This window comes from Numenius arquata, chromosome 11 (assembly GCF_964106895.1).
Source record: "Numenius arquata chromosome 11, bNumArq3.hap1.1, whole genome shotgun sequence".
NCBI classification, from domain to species: Eukaryota; Metazoa; Chordata; class Aves; order Charadriiformes; family Scolopacidae; genus Numenius; species Numenius arquata.
In genome coordinates this window covers 26,670,803-26,685,634 of record NC_133586.1, presented here as the reverse complement: position 1 = coordinate 26,685,634, position 14,832 = coordinate 26,670,803, and the positions used below count along the sequence as shown (strand labels likewise).

At 49.3% G+C, this 14,832-nt stretch overlaps 1 protein-coding gene across 8 annotated transcripts in view; it reads right to left on the bottom strand.

Annotated features, from left to right (window-relative positions):
• SIL1 (SIL1 nucleotide exchange factor) overlaps positions 1-14,832 on the bottom strand; it is a 104,922-nt gene that overhangs the window by 50,705 nt on the left and 39,385 nt on the right. For all 8 annotated transcript variants that reach the window (XM_074155376.1, XM_074155370.1, XM_074155371.1 and 5 more), the window contains one exon: positions 490-610. In XM_074155376.1, the coding sequence (XP_074011477.1) occupies positions 490-610 (121 nt within the window). The remainder of the gene's footprint in view (positions 1-489; positions 611-14,832) is intronic.

Below are 14,832 nucleotides of genomic sequence, written 5' to 3'. Positions count from 1 at the left end.
CAAATCAAAAAATGCGGGCACCAGAAAAGCTGTGTGATCTAAGGAGAATGTCGGCAATAACTGATGTGTAAACGCTGTGAGGCTGCTGACCGCCCCAAGTTAAAAACAACGTTGTCTGGCTCAGGTCAGCACAAAGCGAGCCCTCCACTGCTGCTCTGAGGGCTCGAGCTCAGAACGCAGTTTCAGAGAGACTGATGCAGACACCGCAAAGGAATAAACGTCACTCAAAGAAGGCACATTGCAAATTTAGTTTCAGTGTCGTGGCATGAGAAGCCATGAAGGTGTCTCCGAATATGCACTCAGGGCACTTCTACCACCATCCCAAAGGGATCACGAAGGATGGAGCTCTGTCTTCAGCACGGCTGAACACTTAAACCAGAGATTAAGTCGCGGGAAGAGACAGCAATTGAGTGCACCAGGAAACCTGGCCTTTAATAAAAGGCCTGAAACTCGCAGCCCGCCCACCCCTGATGCTTTGCATCACTGTACCTTTTTCTTCTCCTCTCTTCTCTTGTGTCGCTTTTCCCATTTTCGCTATCTGGGAGCTTGGCTTCTCTCTCTCCCGTCTGCAGGTTTAACCGTACGTGTGACCCTGCAGGAACAGCCTGACCTGCAAACAAAGGTTGGGGGACTTCAGATGTGCATTATTCCAGCTTTGAGCAGGAAGGGGGAGCTGAAGGTGCACACTCCTACCCCAAAGAGACATAATCCCCTCCAGCAATGTCCCTTTGATCCAAGTGACACTTTATCCTCACGGAGATGCCACCCTGACCCACCAAATGTGTCCCCGTGCAGCAGGGAGGGACCTCAAGCTCAGCAGAGCACCAGCTCCCTCCACTCTCCTAGGCCAACTCCTAAAAGGACACTAAAAACTCCACATCAGGAGCAGATTTGGAGACTGTTGGGGAAAGGGGAATTGGTTGCTGATGGGGGTAGAGAGCATAAAACACAGCTGCCAAAATGAAATCAAAGCTCACGGCAGAGCACAGCCAGGTACGCTGAATATCAAGCGTATCTAGGCGAGGCTGTGTTGGTTTGGAAATATTGTATGAAAAGGAATATATGATCACTACTATCTGCCAACAAAAATACGCAGAATATATTAAGCTTTGGTTTTTAAATGCAGAAAAGATGGGAAAAGGGTGTTTTTTCTTGGTTGCAATTCACCACAAACATGTCACAACGGCCAGCTGTCACGCTGGGATGGAGGGACGGCAGTATTTGGTTGCTGCTTCTTGATGTCGCCTCCTCTTCTTTCAATGCAAAAAATCTGCCTGCTGAGGAGAGCGGGGTCGCAGCTGAGTGACTAGAGAGGCTGGACAGACAGACAGACACACAGCTGCAAATGTTCCTCTCGCTCGATGAGGTTCCCCTGTTCAGCCTTTCCTTTACCTGTTTCCTTTTCCCTAAAAAGATGCCTCGATAAGAGAACACAGCAGGCAGGAGACAGGTAGCGTCTCCTACCAAAGGGAAGCGAAGACAAGGATAATTATTTCATACAAGAAAATACACGCACTCAAAGACAAAACGCTGTACGTAGTCTAGGGAATGACTGGATTGATCCCCCCTCTTCGAGACCAAAGAGACATTTCACTGATCAAAGGACCTGGTGCTTCCTACACAAGACTGGGATATTTGTCACAATTCAGACAAAACCATTTCAAAGCCTAAAGCCATCCAGCAGGTATAAATGCATTTGGAAAAAACCTGGAAAATCCATTTTGGAAGATTTCCTATTAAAACAGGGTGTATTTCTGATACTCCTCCTTCTCTCCACCACATCCTGTCCATTGGAAGTTGTGTTGGTTGGATACATGAGGGGACAGACCTGATTATTTTCCCATCTTAAACTCTGCAAGGACAGGCTCGTTATGCCTCCTCCACACTTGGTACGCTTCCCATCCACAGGCCCTTCTCCTGCTCCTTTACTTGGGATATGCAGGAGCTATATGTCTGTCTAGAGGAGCAGCTTCCCACTTTGAAAAGGTGAGTTTCACAGAAATTCGCTGTACTAGCAGAGCTTTGCCCCTTGCAGGCGATGCAGGCAATGCAGCTGGGATGTCAAAAAGAAGTTTGTAGGCTCTCCACAAAAAGGACAACACTGCATCTCCTCTGCCTGGTTCAGGAGACACCAAGGCAGGGGGCTGCCAGCAAGGAAAAAAAGATAAAATTACAAAATGGCATTATGTGCTGAACATACGGGTCCATGAGGACATCTTCCCCCTCCACAGCACTGAGGGGAGAAAGCGAGACTGAGGGGAGACAGCCCTGGTTCCAGCCACAGCACTCGCTGAAGCAGCTCCTGAATTGTCAAAGGCAGCCAGAAATAAACGTCCCCGTTAGGAGAGTACAGCGTATTCTGGTTGTCGTGCTCCCGGTGCATCTGGCCACATTAGTTCCCTCGGTTGCCAGGGGAGAAGAACGCGGCCGATGGGCTTTGCTTAAAAGAAACATCAAAAGGGAAAGCGAGGGAGCAGCCTCCAGAAGGGCTGAGCGACTCCCGTGTGACCAGTCCTCCCAGTTCCTATTTCCAGCGAGCCGTAAATAAAAGAAAACGTGAACCACCCGGCGTGCACGAGCTCACAAACCCAGCACAACCCAATTAAGGAGGTCTCCATCACAGAAGACACAAACCTCTCCTGCTTCTGCTTCTTCCCACTGTCCTAAACCAGATTTGACCGAGACCACCCAAACCCCAGAGCAGAAATCTCAGCTCGAATGTATTTAAGCGCCTTTCATTGCTACAGGGATTTCTTCGCGGAGATTCGTGCTGCAGCAGGACAAACATCCTGCTTTATTAAATAAACCAAGACAGACGTCTCTGTTTTCAGCAAAAAAGATCGGTGCAGTCACTTAAAATACGCCAGAAGTTTGAGACAGGATGAGTTCCTCTGCCTTGTTTAGTTTGGGGTATTCTGAAGTATTATTTATAAAGTGTGTTTTGAGGGTGGGTTGACTTGAATAATGTGATTAAAATTGCCAATTTAAACGAGCAAGCTGGAAATCCTGAATTTTAATGTTTCGATATGTAGCTTCTAGACACTTCCCTTAAAAATAGTTGCTTCTCTTTGATTCCTATAATTTGATGCTATTCAACAACTGGGAGCACGCACCGGAGCGGTACATATGTAAGCAATTACACAGCTTCACGTGCTGCTGATACAGAATCACACTCTTAATAGCTTTTTTCCCCTAGAGGAATTAATTTTTTTTTACTTACTGTTTGTATTAAGTTGCATTTAGGAACCGAAACTCCATTAAAAAATATAAAAACAAGTTTATATTGAAGTGATTTTCTGACCTTTTTTTCTCCTTGACACCTTAGGAAAATAAACGATGTCTATGCAAACTGCACGTCTGCATTACTGCCTGGGGCCAGAGGGTCTCACTTCCCAGAGATCTCCCAATCCTACAGCACCAGATCTCACCCCGTCCTACTCCTTATGAAGGGAAAAAAGAGTTTCCATGCTAATTAACTGCCCACCTCCGAATCCTCTATGCAGGGAGTAAAAATAGCTGTGAAAACCCCTCCGTGAACCTGCAGAAAAGGCTGTAGCTGGTGGAGGAGGAAGCCAGCAAACTCCTTCCCCCACAACCAGTTTGTATGTTTTACCACTTAAAAAACTATCCCATACTTGGAATTTTTTAAACCACAATTGAAATGAGTTGAATAAATGTTAGTGCATCAGCTTGGGTTGCTGGATCTAAGAGGAAGCCATGAGGTTTAAGCAGACCACCCAGTGTCCCCGACAGGGACGTGCCACCCACCTGCCCCTCAATCACTCAGCCAGAAAGATAGCCCCCACCAGGTAAATTACTTGCCAAGGATAACAAAAGCTTGCCACTGCCCAAATGACGAGGTATTTATTGGGAATAAACATCAAAGCAAAGCGGCAGCGTTTATTTCCCAAGGAGGAGACACCGATCCCATGGCAGTGTTATTCCCACTCTCGATTTAATCCCTTTATCGTTGCAGAAGCGCCAGGACGGGCTTTGGTCTCCCACAACTGCTTTCTGACTTCAACCCCTCTCCAGACAAACTGACGGAGCATGCACAGCCTGAAAACACCTGGGCTTTTGGAGGTCCTTCTAGTCCATCAGCATTCATCTTATTTGGATGTGTTCTGTCCATCCTGAAAGTTGCTTGAAGTGACACTGAGGAAGAATTTAATTTATAGCCCTACTCTTTTAATCTTGGTCAGCCAGATTTTTTCAGACATCTGTTTATTTCTTCTTATAATATATTAGACGGAGTAACAGCACCGGAGTCGGCTTCAAGGCAGCAACTCACTTGCAGGGGTTCTGCTGACATTTATAAACTGATCCTATTTCTCTCTTGTGTTTTATGTTATCAGCTAAACCTGTCGACTTAAATTATTGCCTTGAAACCAAATCACAGTTACCTATTATTCTGTTATGTGTACATTTCTGAAGCTCTGTACCTATATCAAGCTTTGCAGAGGCTGAAAACAAGACGATAAATAAATAAACAAATGGAAAACAGACCATGCTTCCACCACCTTTATAACTAAGGCAAGAATCAGGCGCATTATATGCAGGATAACTAAAAGCAAAGGGCTGCTGTGCTGAAGATGAATCACATAGAAATATCCAAGTAACCCCATCTCTCCTTTTCTAGGCACCCAAACGACCACCCGTGTTTTCCTCACTGAACAAGAAAGGTCTCATCCTGCTCAGCAGCTCCTTTCCAGTACGTTATTCCCTTTAGTGCTGGCCACAGGTGGTTTTGCATCTCAGGGCTGAGCCCCAGCAACAGGCATCAAAAATAACCAGGGAAGTTTTGCATCATACACAGACACACAAATCTCACACTGAAATCCAGCAATAACTCACTATGCTCCAGGCAGTGGCTTCCCTGTCCCCTCCCTTGGACCTCCGAGCTGCCACCCATCGACCTGCCCAGCAAGAGAAACCCAAGAGGGACACGAGACTCTCCCCCTCCATGAAACGCCTGCTGGCAGCACTTCGTCCCCTGTGGCAGGGAAGCGTTCCCCTGGGAAAGCTTTTGTAAGCAGAAAAAAAGGGTGATCCAGCTCAGCGAGGCAGATCCCCTGGTTTCTCCCCAAGTGAGTGTCCTCATTTGCCACTGCAAAAAACCTAAAATAATAGAAATCTATTAACGGTGTGAAAACAAACCGCGGTTATGAGTCAGTAACTGGCTCTGCAGCTCTCAGAAATCACCTTGGTATCTGAGCGAGCGTCAGATAGCATCTACATTTCCTTACTCTTTGTTTCCCTCGGCGCAGGGGAGTGAGGGGAAAGGGACTTTATTTCTAATACAGGCAACAAAAGAATCCGCGAATCAATACATGAATGTTCCCAGCAAAACAAACCAGCAGCGCTGCGATATTAAAAATAATAAGGCTGCACAAGACTGACAGAGCATCTGCAAAAAGTTATCTGATGGCAGCATATCTACTCCTTTAATAAAATAATGATTAAAAAAAGCCCCTGAAACTAAAAGGAGACAAATCCCAGGAAACAGCAGAGCTCCCCTCTGCTGCATTGCCGGCTCCAGCAGCCCCCAGTGCCAGGGTAACTGGGAGAGGCTAGGGGATGCCGTGTTGGTGGTGCACAGGGGGACACAACCGCCCCGGCACCCGCTGGCACTGCCCAGGGAGGGGACAGGATGTCACAGGAGCAGAGTGCTCCAGCCACACAAAGGTGCCGCCTGTTTCTCACACCGAACACGGGGCTCAGAGGAAAATAGACAAACCAGCCCCAGTCTGACAGGGGTTCTCCGGTGAGCGCTGCCGAGCGAGGAAGCAGCAAAGCCTGCCTTCTCTTTATTACTTTTTTTCTCGAAGGGTGAGTCATTCCGCTCCTTGTTATTTATTTCAAAACAGAACATTTTTACATACAAAAGGAAGGGAAGATGCATAGAAGACACGGGTCAAGAAGAGATGGATCACTGACGGGAAGAGGAAGCCCAGAGCGAGCCTGAATCTCATTTTCCTACTTCCTGCCCCTTTTTCACTTATCTGCAGCCTCTTGTATTAGTTCGCTTTCTGGCACTCGCAGCTCCTCCCAATTAAGTGCCACCAGAAAAGGTGATTAATAAGCTATGTATCACCTCTTCCAGATAGCGAGCAGAGAGGTTTAACAGCATCGGGCCTGGAAGCTTCCCCCAGAAGCCACCCCAGCATCTCCCGGCGTTTCCCACCGTTCCTGGCCCGCAGCACAGGGTGAGACAGCTCTGAGGCCCGTGTCCATGCTTCAAGCAGAGACTCCTACGACGCTGGAGGAAACACTTTACAAAATGCTTTAGAAACCACCTCACATGCACCTCATTTCCATCAGGTCTGTCCTTCTGCTGGGAAACCACCGCTGCCTGTTGGGCACAGCATGTCCTGTGAGAAGCACCATCCTGGTCACCGCCTCTGGTCTCTCAGGTTCCCACCACAAGTGGCAGCAGGGGCTCTAATTACCTACTGCAATTAATTAGAGAAAACTCTTTTATCATCACTGTATGTTTGCCATGTTCATAAACTGTTCCTTATGCACATGCTGGAGGAATCTGCAGGGGATGGGATGCTGGATGAACCCCTACCATGACCCACCGTGGCCATTCCCGTTGTGCCACTTCTCCCAGAGGCTACCTGCTGTGGGGCTGAAGGCCCCCACCCTGCCTCTGCCTGCAAATCAAACGTCCTGGTGGTGTCACTCTGGTTTTACCACCATTACTTTGTCTTATCATTACACCCCAGCATGGACAAAGACCCTGCCATGCAGAGGGCCGACAAGGATAAAGAAACGTCCTTCCCTTCCTGGGACTACGCAGGAAGCCATGAGATGGGAGTTTTATCCTTACAGCACGAGCAAACAGCTCAAACTGCTGTTTTCTTCTGCTTCCCAGAGCACGCAGACAAATTCCAAGCAGGAAGGGCCTGATCCCCGAGCCATGGGATGTACCTCTCAGCAGCAACTCGCACCAGTGCCCTCCAGAACCGCCTGAATGCGGTGAACTGTTGAGAGCCTGAACGAACAGCTAAAGAAACCTCAATAAAATCAAGGCTATTTCACGTAAAAGACACTTTAAGCTGGTTAGTTCATCTGACAAATCTTTTATATATAATAAACATCCTCCAATTCGACCTGTCAAAATGGTGATGTCTAAATACACCATCTTATCCAACACCGGTTTTGTACCACGCTGCAGCAAAGCGAGGACAGAAGCCACCTGAAATGCTTTCAAGCTCACCAAGGGCGAATCCGTTCCCAGTTCAGTGCCCAGCGCTGCTGCTGGCACCAAAACCATCCCCAGGAAAACGCCAAAATCGCTGCACTGACATGCCCCAACAAAAAGCGCCACTGTCCCTGCTGTTGCCCGGGGTCACAGAATCATAGAATGGTTTGGGTTGGAAAGGACATTAAAGACCACCCAGTCCCACCCCCTGCCCTGGGCAGGGACACCTCCCACCACGCCACATTGCTCCAAGCCCCCTCCAACCTGGCCTTGAACCCCTCCAGGGATGGGGCAGCCACAGCTTCTCTGGGCAACCTGGGCCAGGCTCTCACCACCCTCACAGCAAACCCCTCCCTGATGAAGAGTCCCTCCCCAGCTTTCCTGGAGCCCCTTGGGGGACTGGAAGGGGCTCTAAGGTCTCCCTGGAGCCTTCTCTTCTCCAGGCTGAATCCCCCCAACTCTCTCAGCCTCTCGTCACAGCAGAGGGGCTCCAGCCCTCACAGCATCTCCGTGGCCTCCTCTGGACCTGCTCCAACAGGTCCATGTCCTTCCTGTGGACTCCCATGTCCTTCCTGGACTCCAGAGCTGGACAGAGTGCTCCAGGTGGGGTCTCACCAGTCCTTACATGTCTCAAAGCAGCTGCGCTCCTTTCTGCTGGACTTGAACCCTGCTCAAACAGGGTGCAGAGAAAGGGCTGTTTCCGTTCCTGTTTCTCATTTAGCAAAAGAGAGGCTACATATTATTGCTTGCTGGGCTACTGTTTTCCCATGGCTAATGCCACAGAGGTCACCGTGGGGACTCAGGGTGCTAAGGGCTCTGCACAACCAGGGTTACAGGGAGAAACACACCTGCAGTAAACCTTGGGAGAACTTTCTTTGCTTTATAATGCCAACCGCTTGCTTGTTGCAGTAGTGACCATGTCTCTAAACAGCATCCATCAGCCCTACGGCTCAAACATTTCTTCACCTGCAAAGAGTTTTAGAGCTGCTCTTTTGTCCTAGTGCTGAGAGGTCTTCTCTGTAATTTGCTTCCCTCGGCAGTTACAATGAAAACATTTTTAAAATGACTCCAGAATCAAATCCCTCCTTCCGTGATTCGATCTGCAGCGAGCCGAGAACAAAGCGTCACAAGGAAGGGGCTTCCCAGTAAGTAATACGGGGTTAGACGTGCAAAAGCATCGGTTGAATTTGGACACTCTGTTGGACAACCACTGACGAATGCCAATTTGAACCAACCCAGCGCTCTCCCACGGCACTGGTATTTATGTTCTCTCCATTGATCAGCAAGTGCTGGGGGCCCTGAGCCTGCTTATTCAAACCCACAGCACCCTGCGAGCACCAGGCTCTGGCTCCTGCCAAATCCACCCGCTGCCTGCACTTGGCTCTGGCTCCAGCAGCGGGAGAGAGGAAGGGAAGGGAGAGGGAGGAAAACGCAGTGGCGACCATCGATGGATTCTGGTTGATGCTGTCAAAGAGGGTCTGTTTAACTCATGCCTACCATGGCCGGTGGCCAAAGACATCATTCTGCACGTAGCCCAGCCTCGTGCAGGGGCACAGAATCACGGAATTGTTGAGGGTGGAAGGGACCTTTCAGATCACCAAGTCCAACCATCAACCCAACACTGACAAAACCACCAACTCATGTCCCTCAGCACCACATCTGCCCAGCCTTTAAATACCTCCAGGGATGGCAACTCCACCACTGCCCTGGGCAGCCTCTTCCAAGGCTTAATAGCCCTTTCAGTCTATAGACATTTTTCCCAATATCCATCCTAAACCTCCCCTGGCACAACTTGAGGCCATTTCCTCTTGTCCCATCCACTGTTCCTTGGGAGAAGAGACCAACCCCCCCCGGCTACACTCTCCTTTCAGGGAGTTGTAGAGAGCGAGAAGGTCTGCCCTCAGCCTCCTTTTCTCCAGGCTGAACACCCCCAGCTCCCTCAGCCTCTCCTCACAAAACTTGTGCTCCAGACCCCTCACTGGACACAGCACTGGAGGTGGGGCTTCCTGGGATGCTCCGAGACAGCAAGCAGTGGGAGCGAAGGTGGGTGCTCATGAGGTGCCTGGGGAGGAAGGCTCTTTGGGAAGGAGCGATGGGGAGAGGACGTATGGTGCCTCTCTGACGGGAGTCGCTGCTGTAGCATCTGCTGATGTATCTTCTGCTGCTGCCAATATAGAAAAGCTTCATATGGCGACAAGCTCCTCGCCACAAGTGCTTCTGCCCTTCCACCTCCCTCTCCGCAAAGGCTTCTCTCTCACTTGCACCGCAACGGCAGAAAATACACCAGGAAAAAAAAAAAATAGCCAGGAAGGAGGAGGAAGGGTTGCCCTTTTGTAAAATTGGCAAAAACACGTGTTTTCACTTTATAAGCAAACCCTTATCTCCAGTTTCAAGCCAGTCATTTCTTATGCATTACCACACACCCTGGGTTACAGCATGATGCATGCGCTTAGTAATTCAATACGAAGCACTTAATTTATTTTCTCTTTTGATATTGGGCTCGATTCTGTGAACTCCAGCAGTTTAGAGAGTTTAATCCCACAAAGGTCTGGGCAGCAGAAGAAAAGTGGAGATTGAAGGCGCCCGGCCCCAGTCTGATTATTTCGGCTATCAAAGGACACGCCGGGCTGCATGGACGCAGCAGCGACCTTTGTCTCACCAAGTCAACATCCAAGAGAATCGTTATTTACAAAAGCCAGTTTTAATCCCTCTCCAGCTCACTAAGTTATTTATCCCCAAGCCTAAGGCACTTCATAATGTCACTACAACCTATTAAATAATTGTCATCCCACAGGTGTATTTGTTATACTAGAAAGCCCATCCGGGATGCCGAAGGCTTATCTATGTTCAGAGAAGATCAATGCAGAACAGAGGCAGAGAAGGACGAGGGGGATGACCAGGAGAATCAAGAACCTGACAAAATGAACCGAGGATGATATTAATTCTGCTGAATTTTAGGCATCTAATACCTTTTTGAGCCAGGCATTACTGGCTTCTTTACTATGATAGAGATTAGCACCTCCAGAGCATCATCAACCATAGCTGTCTACCACATCTGTCACCCTCATGGAGCCTCTCTTCCTCCCTCCAGTGACCCGGTGGCCACCGAGGGCAGAGAAAAACCACCAGCAAAGAATCCAGCAACACAGAGGCATGGAAAGGACACAACTGCTCTCTAGGGAGGGATAATCCATCAGGACCAACACCAGGAGGAGAACCAGGAGGTCTAAACTGGCCACGGTTAATCCACAGTTGGTAACCAAGAGCTGAAGCCTAAGATTGTGCTACAGGAGGAAAAGGGGGCAAAAAAAAAAACCAAACTATTTTCAAGGGGAAGACTGGGAAGCTCAAGAAGGGGTCTTCATGACCGGGTCTCAGGGATCTCTGTTCCTCTCCTCAGCTTCTCTGTTTATAACTCAACCAAGGCTGAAAATGGAAAGATAGACACGTTCAACAGAGGAAGACCAAGGTCCCTTCTCCAGCTACCACCGGGAGCGTTTCAGAACACGCTGTACTGCTGGCAAGGTGTGCAGTGTATTGCCTGGACTGTGTCTCCACTCCACGTGTGTTGGCCGGCTCATTGCATGCTCTCACACCAGCGGTCACGGTGACACCCTGGCACCAGCGTGTCCCCGAGCCCAGAGCATCCCCCAGAGCCAAGAGAGCCCAGGGCCGCAGACAGTTGGACAATGTTGCCCCGCCTCAATGCTGAAAGGCGCCTGATCCCAACCTCCGGGCTGCAAGACTGGCAGAACGCACTGGATAAACTCACTGCGCTGCCAAGCTCTAGTGAGAACGAATCTGAATAATAAAAGCTGGAATGAGAAGATGCCTTGGAGAGAGCATTGGTATACTGCTTTCCTAAGCTTCAATTTAAAGCCTCATTTCTACAGCTAATGCAGTCGTAGGGAACATTAGCCTAATTTTTGTCAAGAGAACTTGTCAACACTGCACTATTTAAGATAGACGCTAAGGACCTGTTTTATCTTGCAGATAGATCACTAAGAAAGAAAGTAGTTGTGCCATGCTTGGTTCAGAGGAAAATAAATTGACGTTCTCCCAGAGCCTAATGAGGGGATGCTGTTTTATAACACCGTGTGCAAGCAGCCCCGCATTCCATCAGTGCACACACTGCAGCTGAGATCGGATCCACACCCACCCTGGGGTTAGATACAGGAACCCACGGGAGGTGCTTGAGACGGGCCATCGCTGGAGATGGGCACCCAGGGACACAGATGGGACCTAGGGACACAGAAAGAGAGAGAGAAGGGACACGTTTCCCTTCCAGAGATATTTGGTAAAACGTTTGGCCCAACTCCTGAAGGGCTGGGTCCTTCTACTGATGCCGTTCACCAGTTGAGCTGCAACCAGTGGACTATGATTTCGGGGCTAAGGGAAGAAAACTGGTGGTAGAAGAAGAGAATTGGCTTTGCCTCCTCAGGGGTTCAAGCAGGAGGTCAAAAATCAATCTTGCTTAGCCTGATTTTTAGAGATGCTCCATGGGTGAGTCAGCAGAAAGCCATAAAGAAGAGAGGCTGTACCCTGCATCTTCAGAAAAAAAGCTGTTTGCGCAACCCTGCTCCCATCAAACCCCACTTTAAAGAATTACAACGTTCCCAGGAGCCCGGGTGCGTTACTGCTGGCACAGATTCACACCTCCCACACGCCAGCCTCAGAGCAGCGTTTGCAGCAAGCCCAGGGCAACAACGCTGGCACCGCAGCATAAAGGCTACTCTGAGACTTGCGGCTCGCTCGGTGCAAAGTTGAAAATACCCTTTTATTCGCAGTTGTCACTGGGAAGTAACAGCAGAATAACCTTGGCTTTGGAATAGAAATCAGCTTGCGGAAGGAGCCTGTGGGAGCACGACCCCCGGGCTGCAGGAGGATGGCTCTGCTCTGCTCCCGATTCTGCACTCGCAGAAGAACTAAATCATTACAACGGCCAGAAATGTCCCTCGGGAAGGAAATCCTCTCAAAGATAAATCAATAACTCAGTGTAATTTTAGCAGGCAGCCAGAAGAATTTACATTGCCAGGAAGGCTGAGAGCTCTGCCACAGAGACAGAGCCACAGCATCATCCAACGGCCCTGCAGCATCATCCTCTGCACAATAGCTCAGGATCAGGGTATTTATCACAACACCAGGAGCCTGGGCTCCACCGTGCCATGACCTCTACGGACCCAAAACGAAACAGCAGCATTTTTGGTACAGCAAAAATCCCTTGTGACAAACCTACCTTTCCCTGGCTGTGTCCCAGCTCCGCAGCAGAGCGGCTGCTCTCCGCAGTTGTGGAAAACAATCCCGCATCTTACAGGGGAAGAGCCGTGCAATTAAAAAGCGCGAGTTAAAACGGGCACAGGAGTCCAGGGGGGAGAGCTACAGCTACAGCCACAGCCTTGGCCCCGGTTGGGGTTAAAGGGGTTCCCACCAGCCAAAGCACCCGCAAAAATAAGGCGAGACAGTGATCCGCTGCAGCACACACTGTGATTAATGAGACTGCAATTTACGTAATTATATCAATGCAAAGTACACTTGGACCAATAAGTTCAAGGAAACTAATGACACTTCACAGCGCAGTTCAACACTGAGCAGTAACTCTAGCAAAAAGGAAAAAAAAGGACCCTAATTATTCAGTAGTTCCTCTCCTCCCGGATTCTCAGGGTCAGCTTGGAGGAGAAGGTGGCCTGAATTATATTTTCGTTTCCAGAACATCAACAGAATTGCTAACGAAGTTCCAGCAGCAAGGTCAAAGCCTGCCCATAGTTATGCATGTCACCTCCCTCCTGCCTGCTGGCTCCACCAAACGGCTGCACCGCTGGACCCGGGAAGATCTCAGGCTGCCCGTGTTCTCTGCGAGCGTGGTTCAAACACCCATCCTCTGTGCTGCTCCTCCAGAGACGGAGTCAAGCGCCTCTGCCGTCCTTTTGCTCTGGTCCCCAGCACGGATAGATGAACTACAGCAAGTAATTCCCAGCTAAAAACTAGCTTCCATGAAGCGCAGCGTGTTTGACGTGCCTAGGAGTTGTACCTCACTGAAGATAAGCCTGATAAGCACAGACCCCAATCCGGCTGGCAGCAATTTGCCGTATTCCCAGACCACCTACACATTGTGTATCGTCGCAACCAAAGCCCGCAGCAGACGTGAAGCCTGTCCTGCTAACACACAGAGGGCTTGGAGGCAGCTCACCCACCGGCTCCACAACAGCTTGAGGCACCTGCAAACCCAACACAGGAAACTTCTGCTGCTGCTCTTTCTCCTTTGTGCTTTTAGGACTTGCCATGGCATGGTCTTCTGTTTTCTTTGGCGCACGTTCCTCCCCTGCTGCAGCCCACCTGGAGTGATGGATGTGTTTTGGAGCGCCCCTGCTGGCCACAGTCATGTCACCTCTCACACCCTCCTTTGGTCCCAACAAGTTCTCCAACAGATGTGTCCGTGCCCCACCAACACTTGACATCCTGCAAGGGCCTATATCTACAAATCCAACTTTACAGCAGCTACAGGTGTGGCCCATGTCTTCATATTATTTCATTGAGACTTGGACTTTATACCTTTGAAATGCCAAGGTCTGTCAGCAGAGCTGATCCATGGGCAATGTCGGAGCTCATGCCAGCACCGATCCAAAGAGCCGAGGATGCATTATGGCCACCCAATACAAACCAGAACAACCCGTTAAACTCCTATGATGCAAAACATGAAGGTGCCTGAGAAGCCAGGGCAGAACAACTCTGCAAAGACTAAAGAGAAGACCTCACAAGCATACCTCTCCATCTGATATAAAACCAAATTCAAACCCACAATTAAATGAATGGTCACAGGTTCAGTGTCTCAAGATTGCACTCATGGGCTACAAGCCAGCAAAACTGTCCTAGAACCATAGAATGGTTTGGGTTGGAAGGGACCTTAAAGACCATCCAGTCCCACCCCCTGCCCTGGGCAGGGACACCTCCCACCACACCACGTTGCTCAAAGCCCCCTCCAACCTGGCCTTGAACCCCTCCAGGGATGGGGCAGCCACAGCTTCTCTGGGCAACCTGGGCCAGGGTCTCACCACCCTCAGAGGTTACCCAGAGACAGCTTCCAGGCTCGGCAGCAGCATCCTGCAAGAGGGAACACACAAAAAGCCAACTCCGTGGTTGACAGATATCCATCACATAGCAATCTGTGCGTACCCAAATGTCCTGCAACACAATTAGAAATCAATAGCAAGACGCAAAAACCCTCAACCACCCAGTAAAATATAAAGAACACTTGTAATATTGATTTTAAAAGTGCCTCAGAGAAGACAGTTGCGAAGGAGCCTGAGAAAGCAAAGCAAAATGCCAGAATTGAAACCTTCTTTTCCTCTCAAAGAGACATTAATAATGGATTTTCAATGCAAGAAGAAAAACTGAAACCCACACCAGATTCTCTTGGTAATAACAGCTTTCTGCAAAGCCCAACTATTAATGTAACAGGGACGTCCATCAATCAAGCCCGCAGAAAGTACTTTGAGAGCTAAAAAAGGAGCAAGCAAACATCTGCTTTTGGCAACTTAAATTTTGCCCTTAAGCACCAGGAACATAATAAATTATCAGAAGGTTGGGCTTGAACTCCTTTTCTTCCACGATGGAGAGCTAAATGCTGA